This window comes from Cydia pomonella, chromosome 10 (genome assembly GCF_033807575.1).
Source record: "Cydia pomonella isolate Wapato2018A chromosome 10, ilCydPomo1, whole genome shotgun sequence".
Lineage (NCBI taxonomy): Eukaryota > Metazoa > Arthropoda > Insecta > Lepidoptera > Tortricidae > Cydia > Cydia pomonella.
This window is the reverse complement of record NC_084712.1, coordinates 7,445,466-7,463,913: the sequence shown is the minus strand read 5'-3', so window position 1 is coordinate 7,463,913 and position 18,448 is coordinate 7,445,466. Positions and strand designations below refer to the sequence as shown.

Below are 18,448 nucleotides of genomic sequence, written 5' to 3'. Positions count from 1 at the left end.
GTATTTGAATGTAGTGTTTATTGAAAACTAGGTTACAGATTGCCATAAGTACCGTGACAGAGACTTGACTGCAACTACTGCAAGTGACCCCTGCTGTATATTATACAAACTGACGATGATTGCAATGATACCACAATTACCGAGCTAGGCATTTCGTTAAGTTTTGCCATTAGATCTGATCTGTTATTAATATTTTTTCTATCATCCAACACTATACGATACTAATGATGTTTATTTTAGCTGAGCGGTTTTTCGTTGAAAATTCTTCTAGAAATCGATTTTCGTTCATGTCATCTCGGATATGAGTGAATATGGTATTAATGCATTCAGTTTGATGTCCTGAAACAAATATATGAGATGACAAGCGCGAAAATGGTGAGGGTAGTTACTGTAACGTCATAGAGTCGGGACTACAAAGTTTTTACTTTTTTCTTTTAAACATACCATGTGGGGTACTATAACAGTTTAAATACATTGATAAAGTTTCGAAAACTGATGAGCTATGGACGCCAATTTATTCCAAATCGTTGTAATTTAAGGTGTTATCTTAATTATGTTGAATCTAAACAAAAAATAACTAATAGGCTAAGTAGGTATATTTGGATTTAAACCTGCTGTTATCTGCCTGATTGTAAAATTGTTATTAAATTATTAATTATCGTTTCTTTGGAAAAAAATATAGGCAACAGACTGAATATAATGAGTCTAAGAAATTCCAAAACACGCTAATGTTATTTCTTATATTAATCTGCCTAAATTTAATCTCAGTTTGATTATTTAGAGAGCGTAATTAAAGTAGAAAACTTAAGTAATATTAAGTCCTTAATTTGTAGACTAATCAGCAAAAGAACCCAATGAGCTTTTCGTGTACTTATAAACACAAGAAAATAGTCGGGTACCCAATTAGAATGTCCTATTATCATATTTTCTATATGTCTGGGTTGAAAGTAATTTTCACGCCTCAGCTAGGCTCAGTAATTAAACAACAGTCGCCTTCAGCTCGCGGTACATAGTATGTCAATGTTCAGAGATTAAAAAAAGTTTTTTGCGTTCTTTCTAACATTACTGTACATGTTAAAATCATTTAGTTAAGAACGTAGTGATTATATGCTCTTTGTTAACTTGTAAATTATCAGTATCACACTATGTAAGTAGTTGTTATTTTATGTTAATGTTGTAAACTTAACATTAAGATCGGTTTTAATAAATGAGACTTTGAGAACCTTTTATTGTAATTTTCTTTTAATAAGTGACAAGTATCATAGACGAAGTAACTGATAAGTTCCTGCATATTATACAACTCTTTGGATTCCTGATAGATCATTAAGACTGGCGCAAACTACACGGAGAAGCGGTCGTCCAATTTTATTGTCAATGTCCTGATAAAAAAAACCGCGTTTGAAGTTGCTGTCAAGTTTCTAAATTAAGGAGTATCTAAAATTATTGTAAATTATTTATAATACTTATACGTGAAATTGATTATTATGGCCAATAGAAATACTACAGATGCAATGCAACCTAAGCACATGACTTTCTCAAACTCGAAAGTTCCTATCATCGGATGCCTCGTAGACTATTTGGACATCGGCTTTAACTACTTATGCAGCAGATCGTTTACTAGAGGCGAGAAACTTCAGTTGAGCGGCGCAAGACCCTCCCTATCACCCACATTCCTAGCTTTCGTTTGTCTTTTGCTAGGTTTCATTGCCAATGTTAAGTTAGAAGTAGTGAAGTTTGACGAAACCCCGCTGAACTACGATTTGCATTTCATGTTGATGAGCAAAGAAGATAACATTTATATTGATGACATCGATCCGTCTCGTGAGTATACATTTTTTATCACATTACCTGTCAGACGATAATTTAATGTCAAATGAACTATCCGTTGAAATTGATCAGTTAACGATGAAGCACATTGATTACTATATTTATCGATAGGTAATCACTGGCAGTAATTAGGTAGGTACCTACTGTCTCACCTACTAAAAGCCTGCTCAAACCTAGCCGCAAAATTGCATGACCACTTTTTTGCGAGTATTTTGATTCATATTATGTTGAAGTATACCTTCCTATCTATTACCCTGCAAATGGATTCACTAGCATTTCCCACAATTTTTATTTACAGCAGCTCAAGGCCATTAGAAAAAAAAGTAATTTTTGTTCAATTTACGTCCACACAAAGCGTCAATGTGAACGCACCTTATTAAAAAACTAAAATATATTTGGCCTGATAATCGTTTTCCGTTCCACGGAATATCAGCACATCGTTAACAATATTTGAAATGTATAAAAATGGTTCAAATATAAAAATATCAATATTATTGGCAATTAGAGACAAAGTATTTTTTACATGTCATATTCTTCCTTGTCTCGGCATTTTGCCACGGCTCATGGGAGCCTGGGGTCCGCTTGACAACTAATCCCACGATTTGGCGTAGGCACTAGTTTTTACGAAAGCGACTGCCAACTGACCTTCCAACCCAGAGGGTAAACTAGGCCTTGTTGGGATAAGTCCGGTTTCCTCACGATGTTTTCCTTCACCGAAAAGCGACTGTTAAATATCAAATGAAATTTGGTACATACGTTCCGAAAAGCTGATCGGTACGAGCCGGGGTTAGAACCCGCGACCTCCGGATTGCAAGACACACTCTTACCGCTAGGCTACCAACGCACGTTTTTACATGTCATATATTGTAAAAAATGTGCTGATATTTGGTGAAACGACATAAGTATTCAAGAGCAAAAGCTCGAGCCCGACCTCGGGCCTGATATCGGGCGATAGCGAGTGTGAATGTAATTGGCTCTTATGGTGAGTTTGGTAGCGCAAAGAAAAATTATGGTTCGCGCACATATACTGATTATACTGTGTTTCTATACTTACCTATCTACTGTATTTTCAGGTGTTATGTGGTGTATTGAAGCTTCTGACTGCGCTGTCTTGCTCATCAGCTTTTCACTTATCTGGAATTCTTCAAATGTGGTAAGTAAATTCTTACCTTTTTTGTCGAATAAAAGAAACAATCGTTAAGTGTAATAGGTAATTTTTATATTTTACAATTAGACTTTAACGACAGCTTTACCAGTATTCTCACCAGCCAACATTCCTACAAAGGCATCGTAGATGTTGTTGAAGCCCTCAGTAACGTGCTCTCTAGTCTTCAGTTGACCAGATTTTGCCCACTTTATCAGGTCCGCGAACGCCTCGGGCCAACGCGGAAGCCAACGCGAAACGATGAAACCTTCGATTTTCAACTGTTTTGACACTACGCTCGGCTGAATTATAGCGGCTTTTGGTGTATTCAGTAGATCTTCGTTGTATGCACTTATACTTCCACAGACGGCAACTCGTCCAAAGAGGTTCATTTGAGAAATGATCTGGCTACTTATTTCCCCTCCAACGTTATCAAAATAGCAGTCCACTCCTTTAGGCGCAGCTTCCTTCAGAGCATTCATGATGTCCACAGTTTTATAATTGAAAGCTTTATCAAAACCCAACTCCTTCTCGAGCCATTCCACCTTGTCGTCGGAGCCAGCGAAACCGATGACTGTACAACCTTTGATTTTGGCGATTTGTCCAACGATGGAACCCACTGCTCCAGCAGCACCAGTTACCACCACCGTCTCGCCTGCTTTCGGCTGACATAATTCCAGAAACCCGAAGTACGCAGTCGCTCCCGGCATGCCAATGGCTCCGATCCCCAGAGAATTGGACATACCCTTTAAATCGGGAAGCTTGTAAACAGTGTTTAAGCCTAAAGTCGCTTCACCTTCGCTCGTTTTAACGACGCTGTGGTCACACCAGCCTTGGTGAGAGACGACTCTAGATCCTTCTGGATATCTGGGGTCTTTGGAATCCAATACAACACTAACTTGGTATCCGAATTGGTCGTAGGGGACGGGGTAGCGGGAGTTGTAGGCGCGCTGGTAGGGATCCACACTAATCCATTCGGTTTTGATAAGGATTTCCCCATTTTTGATTGGGGGTAGTTCGATTTCCACGATTTCGAAGTCATCCCGCTTTGGAACTCCCTGGAAATGTTTCTTCACGACATATTTCCTTTGTTTCACCATTTTAAACGCTTGTCGTTCACTCGAGTTATCCAAACTGATGTGGTATAACTTACACTCAGATATAAATACGATACGTCTATCTACATTAGGTAGGTCTCTATCTAATCATTGAGATTGAATTTGCCTATTCATGTTTATCAAATATTTTGCAGAAACAGAGGATTGTAAACTTTATGGTTTTTCCACATGATGGACCATCACACTGGTCAACTAAGATGGGCCAGCGTGTAGAGAGGGTAGTGGTGGTGTCGGATGGCTTATGGCGCTGGTCCAGGACGCAGGGCCATCTCGCTGGTCCAGCGCTGGGCCATCATCGTGTAGAGGAGCCATTAGAATTCAATAATTTTCGTCTTAAGCGGTTAATATTAAGTGTCTTAATATGTCGTAAGTATAAAGTCTTGTATGTAGGATTGGTTTCAATCAAAGTCTAACAAGTTTTAAGTTGGTTCAGTCAGTATATCTAATCTTATCTGTAAATAATTATCAAATTTGTAAATTGTATATTAATTAAGTACAGTTTGTTGGTGTTTACCCTATTTCCTAATGGAAGAGCGGGGTCTCGCGACACAAGTATTGTTATACTTAATGGGGGGAATCCAGCTCTTTTATGTTTCGTGTATTATAAGTTAAGCCAAACAGCGGCGTAGCGTATTTGTTTGCCGCCCGGGGCCGATCAGAAATTTGCCGCCCCAATTTATGATCAACATCACTTAGTCAGGTCATAAGTTCTGTCACAAAGATTTTTACTGATAAAAAAAAATAGATAGTTTTGTATTAAGTATTCATTTTTTTATACTACGTCGGTGGCAAACAAGCATATGGCCCGCCTGCTGGTAAGCAGTCTCCGTAGCCTATGTACGCCTGCAACTCTAGAAGTTACATGCGTGTTGACGACCCTGACACTCCGCAACCTCACTGAGGTCTGCCAACCTTACTCACCGGCAGGAACACAACACTAATCATAATAATAAATGAGTAGGGTCTAGTCTTATTTGGTTGCGGTTTTCTGTAAGGTGGAGGTACTTCCCCAGTTGGGCTCTGCTCTAGATCTGGAATGTCATCCGCTATTCTGTGCCCTACCGCACAGAGCGAGATGACTTTCACAATGCCCATACCTCTCTTTTGGACGTAGTTTAAGGACGGATCCGGGTTCAAACATATGTAATATTCGAAAAAGAAGTTATATTTTATTTTATTTCGCGTGTATTCGCATCTAACGACAATCCCAAAGTAAACAAGTAGTAAATAAAGACGATCTTTACATAAAAAAAAATATATTGCATTTTATGAGTATAAAATAAGCTTTCAAATCATGTCCAACTTTTTTTATTAAAAGCTTTGTATAACATTTTATTTGTAAAACTTGTGACCTCACTAAGTAGTTAATAGACAAGACAAAGTTAGTTGGAAAAGGTAAAATACAAAAAATATGTTCAAAAACTAAAACAGTGTATACAATTACACTGTATGAACGAGAAACCCGTCAGATTTTAACCACGTATTCCTGTCTTAAGGAGCAAAAAAAATTTTTTGTATTTTGATCAAATTCGGCAAAAAAAAAGTGTGTGTATGTGTTTTCTGCACACGACACGTTATTTATTTTTCCATGTTGGCAACAAAAAACTTTACACCGAATAAATAGTAGTTTTTTTTTTATTTGCACAAAAATTTTGCGAGTTTCCTTTAAAACTTTATTGTGTCTTAGTAAGGCCTCATAGTGCTGGCGTTGTCGCAGCCATAAAGGCGTTTTTTACTGATTTATTACAAAAACGAATTTTCACAAGAATTGTCATTATCTTTAACAAGACCGATTTTAGAAAACTTTGTATGACATTTTAGTTTCTAAACATGCGACAAGACCGATTTTAGAAAACTTTGTACTTATGACATTTTAGTTTCTAAACATGCGGTCAAGAATACACTTTTAACATCGGTCGGATTCCCATTGTGTATATTCAATATTCTCAAAAATATTCAAAGGATAGCCGTGGTCGATTGCTACGGTCATAAGCTTTAAGCGGGAAGTATAAAGCACATGATCGTCCATACAAAAAGATAAAACGTTTTTCCACTTCTAAATATTTAGAGCGCATACGTTTTAGAGCGCGATTTTCAGTAGTCTGCCTTACATTGAATTATTAATTATGGGGTTATAATTTCGTATTTAATTATTTTCTGCCCTCCGGGCGGAAAGCGTCAACTTTTCTCTCGCTGCGCTAAACGAAGTGGCCGCTTCTCGCCTCCAGCAAAAAATAGACAAATTTATTTGTGTCCCAAGGGAGCATCCTCCCGTGGTGCGCATACTAGTTTTCTGCTCGACGGAGGCGGAAAGCGGCAACTTTGTTTAGCGCAGCGGGAGCAAAGCTGACGCTTTCCGCCCGGAGGGCAGAAAATAACTATTAAAGTCATTTTATTAAATTCGACCCCAAGCTACTACTAAGTGGAAGACGAAAACATAGAGCTGTCTCAGTACCCAGTAGTAATTCAGCTTATGCTAGGAGACAATATGATGTACAATCTGCGGTCTTATATAATAAGATAAATAGTGAACTAAATATTTATTCGAAAAATTTATACGAGTGTAAACAATTACTTTGTGATTGGTTATATACATTAGACTACAGTAAGACTGAAAATTTGATTCAAAAATAATAATAAAAGTTGGATCTTATTTCATGTAAATTAAGGATAAAACTCTATTTACCTAATAATTTAATATTGTAATTTAATAACCCAACTGCTAACATGAACACACACAGTCACAACATACACACACACACACACACGCGCGCGCGCGCACACACACACACACACACACACACACACACACACACACACACACACACACACACTCTTAGCTTGCAATTTTGTTACTTAGTTCTTTAGTTTTAGTTCTTAAGATACTCAATGTAGTGTTATACTCAAATCATATTAAAATGTTCTAATTAGTTACCAATTGGAAGAGCGAGACTTTCTGACACAGGTTCTATATACCTACTAGAAGGTCTCAACCCCTTGTATTATTGTATCATTTTATATTGAATGAAATAAACTTTATTATTATTTAAACTTTATTATTTTACATTATTTTTGTGGCAGGGCGCCTTCTGTACAGCAGCAAAGCGCCCAATGCATCAGGTTACGCCCGATGCTTTTGCATGAGGGCGCCGAAAGCGCCCGCAGCGCGACACGTACGTCGAGCTACACCCGACACTTTCAATATGAGGGCACCGAAGGCGCCCGGCATTGAATCGCGCGTATCGCGCCACGTATATCGGGCTACGCCCAACTATTTTTGAACGAATGATGGCACCGAGGGCGCCCGGCTGTAGATCGCTCGCAGAGGGCGCTGTGTTAAATTTGATGTGACGTCATATAGGGTTATAGGCGTGTTATAGGTTATACCTATAACCAGCGGACAAGCGTGTAAGCTCGTCGGTGATTTGGAACGCACTCCGGTAGCGATTGGCCGCCCCCGCACAGCCGCCCCGCGCTGTTCGCTTCCGCGGTGCGTTAGTTCGTTTCGTGGCTTGATTTGAAAATATTGATTTCTTAATTTTATATTTTTTTAAATACCGTTTTTGCCGCCCCCTCTTATGTGCCGCCCGGGGCCATGGCCCCCCTAGCCCCCCCCCCCTCGCTACGCCTCTGAAGCCAAATAAACTATTTTGTATTTGTATTTTATCTGTAATAGCTCACTATCGGATGCATATAATATTTTCTTGAAGAGCTATAAACCTCACGAACCACCGTCATTTTGAAAATATTTGAAAAACACAATCGCCAAAAACGACCGTACCTAATCCCATTGGTCATGAGTATTGAGATTAGGTGTAATTTCAATTCTTCATAACTGTTTATGAAGTGAACGTAGTTGTTCGTTGGCATTGTAGCTCTCCAGCAGATGAACCGATTTCGATGTTTTTTTTTACGTAAAAGCGAGTTTCCTTTTGGTGGTTTTTACCTATGTATAGTATGTATGATAGAAATCGATTCAGCAGTTTGAAGAATATCATATTTATCTGCGCTTTTTCAAAATGATGCCAAAAATGTCTTACATTTTTGGCATAAAATAGATTTTATTAGGCATAAGTAATAGCGTAGGGGTTTTTTTAGGGTTCCGTAGCCAAATAGCAAAAAACGGAACCCTTATAGATTCGTCATGTCCGTCTGTCTGTCCGATTATGTCACCGCCACTTTTTTCCGAAACTATAAGAGCTATACTGTTCAAACTTGGTAAGTAGATGTATTCTATGAACCGCATTAAGATGTTCACACAAAAATACAAAAAAAAACAATAAATTTTGGGGGTTCCCCATACTTAGAACTGAAACTCAAAAAATCTTTTTTCATCAAACCCATACGTGTGGGGTATCTATGGATAGGTCTTCAAAAATGATATTGAGGTTTCTAATATCATTTTTCTCTAAAATGAATAGTTTGCGCGAGAGACACTTCCAAAGTGGTAAAATGCCGTAACTTCTAAAATAACAGTGTTCGCGTCCATACTTCCGTCAAGTATTTTAATATAAACATTTTTACCAAATATCACGCAAGATGGCGTTGTACCGGGAGCAGCGATTTCTACATCACGCTATCGAAATGTTTCTAGGGATTGTATATAAGGGTTTGGGATTATTTTTAATATATTGGCTTTATTTGTGACTGATTGTTTATTTCCATAGTCAATCCTCCTTAAGTAAAGAGCGCCCTTTTTGAAAGAGGAGTACAAACAGAATGAAAAGACTAAAAAAAATATATCATATACATTGTCATGCAAACTTCCACCGAAAATTGGTTTAAACGAGATCTAGTAAGTAGTTTTATTTTAATACGTCATAAAATTAAAAAAAAATTTTTTTTTCATCAAATCCATACGTGTGGGGTATCTATGGATAGGTCTTCAAAAATGATATTTAGGTTCCTAATATCATTTTTTCTAAACTGAATAGTTTGCGCGAGAGATACTTCCAAAGTGGTAAAATGTTGAACAAGATCTAGCAAGTAGATTTTTTTTTAATACGTCTTAAATGGTACGGAACCCTTCATGCGCGAGTCCGACTCGCACTTGGCCGCTTTTTTTATCTTTTGCCTTAAATATTTGGCGTTAAAAGTAACTGATAATTATTAATTTTTTATGACATTTTTTCTACTCTCCGAAATATAATATACCTAATAAGTAGCCCGGTTTTACCCGGATATACTTACCTCACATATAACAACGACCTCATGTGGTTGCGACCTTCAATCATGAGGAAACGAGGAAGAAGAAGAAGTTGATATGAGTTATTTTAGCACACTTCATACCAATACGTACAAATACCTATAACGAATGACATCCACAAATGGAAAATTAAAATACTTGAATGAAAGAGAAGTCTTTATAATTTACACATTAAAAAAAACCTCGATTTTTATATAAAGTTTGAGGTTTTTGTATATTGGCTAAATTTAATGTATAATTACACTTTGACCACAGCTTTGCCGAAATTCTCTCCAGCGAGCATACCTACGAACGCGTCGAACAATTTGTCAAAACCTTCAGTGATATGCTCTCTTGTCTTCAGTTTTCCACTCTTAATCCATTGTATGATGTCAGCGAACGCTTCAGGCCAGCGATCCAACCATCTAGATACTATGAACCCTTCTACCTTCAGCTGCTTGAATACCAGTGACGGTTGCACGATCGTCGCTTTCGGCAAATTCGAATCATTGTATGAGCTGATGCTGCCACATACCGACACCCTTCCGTGTAAGTTCATCTGGGCCAGAATCTGGCTGCTTATTTCTCCACCCACGTTGTCAAAATAGCAATCGACTCCCTTAGGTGCCGCTTCCTTCAGCGCTTGGACCACGTTTGCTGTCTTGTAGTTGATAGCTTTATCAAAACCTAGCTCCGTCTCCAACCACTTAACTTTTTCATCGGAGCCGGCTAAACCTACGACTCTGCAGCCTTTTATCTTTGCAATTTGTCCGACCAGCGAACCGACAGCACCGGCAGCGCCGGTCACAACTACAGTCTCACCAGCTTTGGGCTTGCAAATTTCTAGAAAGCCAAAATACGCTGTTGCTCCTGGCATGCCGACGGCTCCAACTCCTAAAGATGGAGATAAGTCACCCAAGTTTGGTAATTTGTATACTCCAAGCTCAACGTTTAATTTATCTTTAGGATTGACGATGCTATAATCACACCATCCCTTTTGAGAAACTATTCTGCAACCAACAGGGAAGTTGGGCGATTTGGATTCCAAGACTATGCCCACTTGGGAGCTGAATTGGTCATAAGGGGTCTTGATTTGGGAGTTGTAGGCTCGTAGGTACGGATCCACACTGATCCATTCTGCCTTGACGAGAATATCCCCGTCTTTAAGCGGTGGTAGCTCGTACTCTATCAATTCGTAGTCATCTTTTTTAGGTTCACCCTGGAAATGTCTCTTGACTACGTATTTTCTCGCCTTTACCATGGTGAAACTGAAATGAAAAAGAATAGTTAGTAGGTACTTCTTTCCATTTATACGTTTATTACCAAAATATTATGCTACTCCTATGCCTGTAGGCCCTAATAATGTGTGTTTTGTAGCTTATATATACCTACTATATGTATATTATCTTTTTTGTACCTAAGACGGGAGTGACATGAAAGATATGTGCCGATCCGCCGATCTATTTTTCTTGCGCGTGTTTATGTTATGAAATGGTCAAGTTTGTTTTTTAAACAATTTCTTTATAATAACTCTTAGGTCAAATAAAGGCAAAACAAGACGATATTTTATTATCACTAGCGAAATCGTTATAGTTAAATATTTTGGGACAGTTATTATAACTACGAAACGTACGACTATACGAAGTAGAACTAAAGAGAAACTTCACTTTGGCAAGTATTTTCAAAAAGACACCGTAAAAGCACCCAACTAAGTATGTATAGTCCAAAAAAAGCACCCAATTATGTATAATCTAAAAGTACCCTACTATGGTCAAGAATTATCTCGAATATCTTCGTTCAGGTCAACAGACTATTATTTGAGAATCGTAGTTCTAGACCGCGGGCCAGGAGCATATATCATCAGTCATCGCCTCCCGGCTGATACTTTGTCAGATGATGATCATCTAAACATGCTATAATGAATAAAAAAACAGTCAGTCGGTTGTATTGCGGTGGCAAGACCTTCATTATAAAAAATACGCGCCTTACCACTTTATGTTCGCAAAGTATGCGTAATGCGTAAATTGCGTAAATGTTTATTTGAAACGCCTGATGGAATGCTCCACGAGGGTTCATCATACATAGCCGTTAACCACTATACGAGTTGTTCCTGGCTCGCGTATTATGTTTTATGTGGCGTTGGTTTGACTGTAGGTATAATAGAGAAAAACGAAACGAATGACCATGTAGGCCGTAGTTGTAGTACTGGATCATACTTGGGTGGTTTTATGGTAATGCACTTTTGCTCGGTTAGTAGAGGATTCTCCGGTTGCGTTTTTAACGGATAAACAATAATACAAGTATATACTTAGATGGAGGTACGTTATCGTGCAGACACACTTATCACAAACGGGTGACAATGACTGTCATTAATGTATTTAACTATCTTAATTTCACAAACAATTTTGTTATCGCCGGCTATTGCTGTTGGGAGTGTAAAAAATAGTCGTACCTATGTTATATCATTAAAACGGCTTTTTGACCTTGGTTGATTATAAATTATAGTCTGGCAAACAAGTTTTGACTAAAAAAACCGGTTAAGAGCATATCGGACTATGCTCAGTGTAGGGTTCCACATAGTTACCCGATCATCGCAATAGGCAATCTTGAACGGATTTAGTTATAGGTACCTATAGAGAATTTGAAATAGAAGTGGATTTTGTAGCCACAGCAAACTGGCATCTTTCAACACATGATTAAAACTTTTAGATCGCCATTTGTCTTTAATCTCTCTAATCTTTAATTCTTTCACTGATATGTGTTATAGTGTGGTTATAGTTATTTAGGATACAAGTGCGAAAAATAGGAAATTCGTAACGAGTGGCGATAAATTAAACTTATTTGGCCCTGTGACACTACAATCCGGCACACTACACGATACTATCATCACTACATTACTTCATTAATAGTTTTCTTTCTGATTTATTTATATTTTTTACATTAAAAAATACGGCAGACTTCTAACTCAAAAATGGTCACGTTTTCTCATATGTAGTCTGCCTCTTTCGCACTCATGGGATGTTCATATACGTGATGGCTTCCCTTTCACACACTTCATCTGTCTTTAAGCGTGCCGTTTAATAGTTCTGTGGTTTTGAAGATAATTCGTATTTTTAATCAAATGTTGTTACGTTAATTTTTAATGCCATTTTGTAAAAACAACTTTGGAGCAAGAAAAATAATCCTAATACCTAATGATTTCTCAACATATTTTTGGGCCAACCTGTATAATTCTTTTTGCCTATGCCCCATTGACAACAACCCTTACCAAACTATAGGTACATCTATCGATGATGAAGGAAACGGAGTTACCATAGCTATAACAAAAATGGATTTTGGAACTGAGCAAAAATCCTAACCGAATTTTAGGCATAAGTATACCTATTTGCATTATTTTCGAGAACGATTTTTTCTGTTCTATCTATATCCGACTATACTAGTATTATATGATCTGTGCCCGAGGTTTGAACCCACAATTATTGACCACCACCCATAATGATAAAGGTCGAGTATTTGTTACAGTAAACTTTTCTGCTCAATTAACATGTCATTTGCTTACCTTTATTGAGTGTACACAAAAGCGATCAGCAACGGCGTCCGTGGAGCGTTACGCTCTCGACTATACTGAATGAATGAATACAAAACAAGCGAATGCAAGGCAGTTGTAATTCGAAGTTCAGAAATATACCTCCATCTCTGTTGCGCAAGAGCGCATTAAGCGATAGAAATGGAGATAACGTTATTTTGCTCTTTCAATGTCGCGGTACAATGCGCGACCCTGACTGATAATAAAACTAAAAGAAAACGAAATGGGAGATACTATTTGATTGTTTTTTATATTGTTGTGTGTTGACGATTCTTATTGGGAGATATTATTTGTGTTCTTTTATTAATTTATCGTTTTTATTTTTATTGTTCTCGTATTTTCGTAAGTTTTGACATTGTAAATTTTTATTTTGGATTTTGTAAGTATTTACCTACTTACTTTTTTTCTAATTGTATTAACAATCCTTATCGGAGCTATAATTTTATTTCATTAGTATTGTTATTATTTTCATTTTTATTTTATTTTGACGATCATGATAGAAATTCTTATATTTTTGACATCAATGCAAATTTATTATGTAATTGTCTTTCATGAAATAAATCATCTAATCTAATCTAATCTACAATATAGATATCCATGTGTCTATTGTTAAACGCTTAAACGACGTTTTATAGAGCAGGCGTTACACACAAAAAATAAGACATTAAGATTAGCGTTAGCTCTTCGCCACCAATCGTGGACAAGTAGTGAATGGTCAAAAACATTATGGAGTGACCAGTGCAAATTTAATTTGATGTTATCGGATGGCATTAAGTATGTGCGACGTCCCCACAATAAATGTCACGATGTGCGATTCCAGGTATCCTCAGTAAACCATGGTGGTGGTAATGTTATGGTTTGTGGATGTTTTTCATACCACGGGGTCGGCCCTCTCGTAAGAATTGACGGGGTAATGGATCGCTTTGTGTACGAAAATATACTTAATACCTTGAGAGAATATGCCACCTCGCTGGGTTTTTCAGCACGATAACGACCCTAAGCACAAATCCAGGCTATCCTGAAACGGAAAAAAAGTGAAGGTTTTTGAATGGCCGAGTCAAAGAGCCGATCCTAATCCAATAGAGCATTTATGGGAAGAACTGGACCGCAGAGTAAGACGCAGAAATTACTCTAACAAAGAGGCTTTTTTCCAAGAGTGGGAGAACATACCTTACGAACGTATACAGAAGTTAGTTGATTTGATGCCGGCTCGATGTGCTGCTGCTCGGAAGGCTAGTTTTTTATTTACCAATCTTACCACTTAGACTAGGGAATTTTATATACGTGTCAAAGTTTACTTTTTAGCGACCAGAATCCCTAGTGTAAATTTTATCGACATCATAACGTGACGAACGCGTTTGCGTTAAGTCTCATTTTGTATAGGATTTTGAGTTTCCAAAACGTCCCGCTTGGCGCGCTCTTTCTAAATCCAATACAAAATGAGACTAAACGTAAACGCGTACGTCACGTTTCAAAATCGAATTTATTTACACTAGGGGTACAGATTAGTGAATTTTAAGTTTTTCTTTTATGGTTGTTTCTACTTTGAAGAATAAAATCTAAAAACTATGCCTAAACACGCTAACTTAACGCACTAAGAAGTAATGGTTAAATATTTACTGTTTACTGCTTTCATAAACTTATTTAAGTAAATATATTTATTTGTCAAAATACTTACGATCGCTACTGTAAATACTTACTTATAAAATGACCGTCTTATCATGCAGCTGCTGAATCTCACCGATCGCAATAGTTGATAATCATTTTGTTTATCATTTTACAAACTTTGTTGATATTGTACAGTGAGCAGCAGATATTTCTAAGCGGGCGAGATCTTCAAAATCATCTACACACACACTCTTATTCTAGTACTACACTACACTACAATAGCAACTTATGCTGCTGACAATACGCAAGCAATTAACATTGTGAATGAGAATATAAATAAACAATTGTATGTTAAATCCGCAAACCGCCTTTTTGACCTTGACTGTGAACTTTAATTCTTTGTACTTTAGTTACATCTATGGAAAATGTTCTTAATTGGCTATACAAACAGACGTCACCTTGCATTCCGTTTTGGATACCTATATTCAGTCGATCGGTCAAATGCCGCAATGTATCAAACATCGCATGAGATATAAGAGTATAGTAGGTACTATATTTTATTGTATATCAAATTATGAACTTATATTTATGGAACAATGTTATACATCTTGGTAAATGTATTTATTTGTGACTGTAAAATATTATTTCAATAACGTATCACCAATATTTTCGAGAAGAACCCAGAGAGTTATAAGTAGCTTTTTTTTCACAATCCATATCTCCCGCGGGAACAATATCTTTGTCCTTCAGTACACCTGCATGAAATAAGATTTTTTTCGCGCAAGTGTGATAAAAAATATAAATAGTATTTAGGTTTAAAATTTGAGAAACCTAATCATCTTAGGTTAGGTTAGGTTTGTAACTAATTAAGGTTAAGGACGAATTAAAACTCAATTAAATTTGATTGAAAATTACCCATACAAATTGTGGTTTTACATATATAAGTTTACATCAGCTAATGCCCTTAAATAAAAACTGATTTATCTTCCTAACACAATGGTTACAATGGACTCATCTACCTAATTAAAGTTCTTAACTATGTCTTTTTAGGGTTCCGTAGCCAAATGGCAAAAAACGGAACCCTTATAGATTCGTCATGTCCGTCTGTCTGTCCGATTCTGTCACAGTCACTTTTTTCCGAAACTATAAAAGCTATACTGTTCAAACTTGGTTAGTAGATGTATTCTATGAACCGCATTATGATGTTTACACAAAAATAGAAAAAAAAAAACAATAAATTTTGGGGGTTCCCCATACTTAGAACTGAAACTCATAAAATCTTTTTTCATCAAACCCATACGTGTGGGGTATCTATGGATAGGTCTTTAAAAATGATATTGAGGTTTCTAATATCATTTTTTTCTAAACTGAATAGTTTGCGCGAGAGACACAAAGTGGTAAAAAGTGTGCCCCCCCCCCCCCCGTAACTTCTAAAATAACAGAATGAAAAATTTTAAAAAAATATATGATATACATTGCCATGCAAACTTCCACCGAAAATTGGTTCGAACGAGATCTAGTAAGTAGTTTTTTTTTAATACGTCCTAAAAATTAAAAAAAAAAAAAATTCCATCACACCCATACGTGTGGGGTATCTAGGGATAGGTCTTCAAAAATGATATTTAGGTTTCTAATATCATTTTTTTCTAAACTTAATATTTTGCGCGAGAGACACTTCCAAAGTGAAAAAATGTGTGTCCCCCCCCTGTAACTTCTAAAATAACAGAATGAAAAATCAAAAAAAAATATATATGATATACATTACCATGCAAACTTCCAACGAAAATTGGTTTGAACCAGATCTAGTAAGTAGTTTTTGTTAATACGTCATAAATGGTACGGAACCCTTCATGGGCGAGTCCGCACTTGGCCGCTTTATTTTCACCCGCACCGCGATCGCGATATTGTGGAACATGGGCAGGTCCACGGATTTATCTTTTACGGTCGATTCCAGAAGTCATCGTTCAGCGAATACATGTTCTTGCCCTGGCTGGGAGTGACACTGCGAGGACTCATTCTTCGCCAGCTCCCGACTGTGGCGGCCCTCATCTACACCATGGCGGTCATCGACAGCCAACATGTCAACCCGATGTTTCTGACTACCTTCTCCTTTCTGTTCTGTAAGTATCTAACTTGCCTGCTCCTGCCCTTCTGTTCTGTACGTATTTAGCAAGTTCTTCTTTTGGCTGGGATTAACGCTGCGAGGACTGATCCTCCGCTGGCTCCCGACTGTGGCAGCGCCCCGCCCGTCTACACCATGACGACAGCCAACTGTTCCTCTTCTGGCTGGGAGTGACGCTGTGAGAACTGATCCTCCGCCTGCACCCGACTGCCTATTATCGACAGCCAAGATGACAATCCGATGTTCCTGACTGGCTTCTACTTTTGGTTCTTAAGAGTCTAACTTTCCTTCCTTTGTAAGTAAATTTTCTGTTGGCTGGCTGCAAGTGAGCAAAATAATTGCCAGCTCCCGAGTGTGTTCGTGTATAACATGGCGGTCACCGATAGCCAAATGTTAACCCACCACCACTTTTCTGCTTGGCAATATCTGATCATCTGATCAGAATCAGATAAAACTGCAGTCTAATAAATATCTATATTCTCATATTGCTACTGTAAATATTGAGTTGCCTTTCATCTGTTAATGTTTGATCCTTTCGCAATTTCTCAAAGGTTAGCTAGAAGAGATCCCTTTTAGGGATAAGTTCGCCTTTGTAATTTTTTTTGTTTTGTTTTGTCTGTTTTATTTTAACCTGTTTATGTGCAATACAGTGACATATATACATATATACATCTATAAGACACAGGTCTAGAGATCCTGGCCTATCTTCTGAGACTCATTTTCGTATGCTATGTGTTTCGCAGTGTTGCAAGCGCGGATTTGCTTGGAAATCATTCGAGCATTGCGCGCGCGCTGGCAGCGGCGCGCATTGTCGAGCGACGAGCGGCGCGTCCAGGTCGAGACCCTGTGGAGCAACGAGGAGGACGATGTGCCTAGCGTCGAGATGCGCAACTTCCTTTACTAGCTCCATGTGATTGAGTATACCCTATATGAATTCTAATGACCAATCTGCGCGGTGTTAACTGAGCAATGATAATTTGCAATTAAAATTTGTCAAAAAGCAATTGCGTCAATTATTTTTAGTTAATTTATCATATCATAGGTACACAGATTCAGGTTCTTTTTCGAAAAAAAAACAATGCTGCCTGTAATTCTGATACATGCCAAAACAACATCATAAGCAGTTTTAATCGATATAAAACACAACTAGAAATCTAGCAGTTGTTGATTCTCAGAGCCGCAAGACATTTTTTTGTTTCGAGAGATTACGACCTACATACATTCGGTATATTATGAGTATGTTATTAGTGTCACAAGTGCGCATTAGCCTGAAGATAATGCTTGTATGGCGCACAATGTGCGCGGCTCGCGCCGCGCGATCGCGCGACGTGCACAGCGTCGAGATGCGCAACTTCCTTTACTACGTGGATGTGTCGAGTTCACAAACATCTTTGCAAGCCAACGTTCCAAAAATATCTTTACACGAAACACTTATTAAATTATGTTTAGCGCACTCTTTAAATAAATATTGAACTATTACAACAAACATTGAACACTTCATTGTACAAAAACTACCCCTTAATGTCGACAGAATGTTTCTTGACTCTATTTCTAAGTATCACTCACACATTCAAACAGTCTTACTGGGATCCTTGTAGTAAACAATTTGGCACAGCGTGAGTAGGCTTCAATAGCGTTGCGGTATGTACGTGGAAATACATGCAATTTTCGGTGTTTTATCAGCATCTTTCGAATTTTGTAAATATTTCTGTGAACTCGAGTGTACTATAGCTACTGACAAATAAATACAATAATTTATTTCTTCGTTTTTATTTGTATAACCATATACATGCCTTCCTAAATGCAACTTATAAAATAGGCGTTATCACATTTATTGTACTATTGCAATAAAATTATT

At 37.6% G+C, this 18,448-nt stretch overlaps 3 protein-coding genes across 3 annotated transcripts; 1 reads left to right on the top strand and 2 right to left on the bottom strand.

Annotated features, from left to right (window-relative positions):
- Window positions 1-135: 135 nt before the first annotated feature.
- LOC133521966 (uncharacterized) lies at window positions 136-17,594 on the top strand. The gene is made up of 4 exons (XM_061857123.1): window positions 136-1,821; window positions 2,901-2,980; window positions 16,423-16,588; window positions 17,334-17,594. Exons 1-4 carry the CDS (start codon window positions 1,485-1,487, stop codon window positions 17,492-17,494), a joined length of 744 nt encoding a protein of 247 aa, XP_061713107.1. The 5' UTR covers window positions 136-1,484; the 3' UTR covers window positions 17,495-17,594.
- LOC133521959 (prostaglandin reductase 1-like) lies at window positions 3,025-4,696 on the bottom strand. Its single transcript, XM_061857093.1, has one exon. It carries the CDS (start codon window positions 4,069-4,071, stop codon window positions 3,058-3,060), a length of 1,014 nt encoding a protein of 337 aa, XP_061713077.1. The 5' UTR covers window positions 4,072-4,696; the 3' UTR covers window positions 3,025-3,057.
- Window positions 9,439-12,928, bottom strand: LOC133521960 (prostaglandin reductase 1-like). The gene is made up of 2 exons (XM_061857094.1): window positions 12,834-12,928; window positions 9,439-10,542 (listed from the first exon to the last, which is right to left on the bottom strand). The coding sequence occupies exon 2, from the start codon at window positions 10,533-10,535 to the stop codon at window positions 9,534-9,536; it is 1,002 nt and encodes a 333-aa protein (XP_061713078.1). The 5' UTR covers window positions 10,536-10,542; window positions 12,834-12,928; the 3' UTR covers window positions 9,439-9,533.
- Window positions 17,595-18,448: the final 854 nt, after the last annotated feature.

Coding starts and splice junctions, on each gene's coding strand:
- LOC133521966 (XM_061857123.1), top strand. CDS start 1,485: ATGGCCAATAGAAATACTACAGATGCAATGCAACCTAAGCACATGACT. Junction 1,822..2,900: donor TGATGACATCGATCCGTCTC/GTGAGTATACAT, acceptor CTGTATTTTCAG/GTGTTATGTGGTGTATTGAA. Junction 2,981..16,422: donor TCTGGAATTCTTCAAATGTG/GTAAGTAAATTC, acceptor GGTCGATTCCAG/AAGTCATCGTTCAGCGAATA.
- LOC133521959 (XM_061857093.1), bottom strand. CDS start 4,071: ATGGTGAAACAAAGGAAATATGTCGTGAAGAAACATTTCCAGGGAGTT.
- LOC133521960 (XM_061857094.1), bottom strand. CDS start 10,535: ATGGTAAAGGCGAGAAAATACGTAGTCAAGAGACATTTCCAGGGTGAA.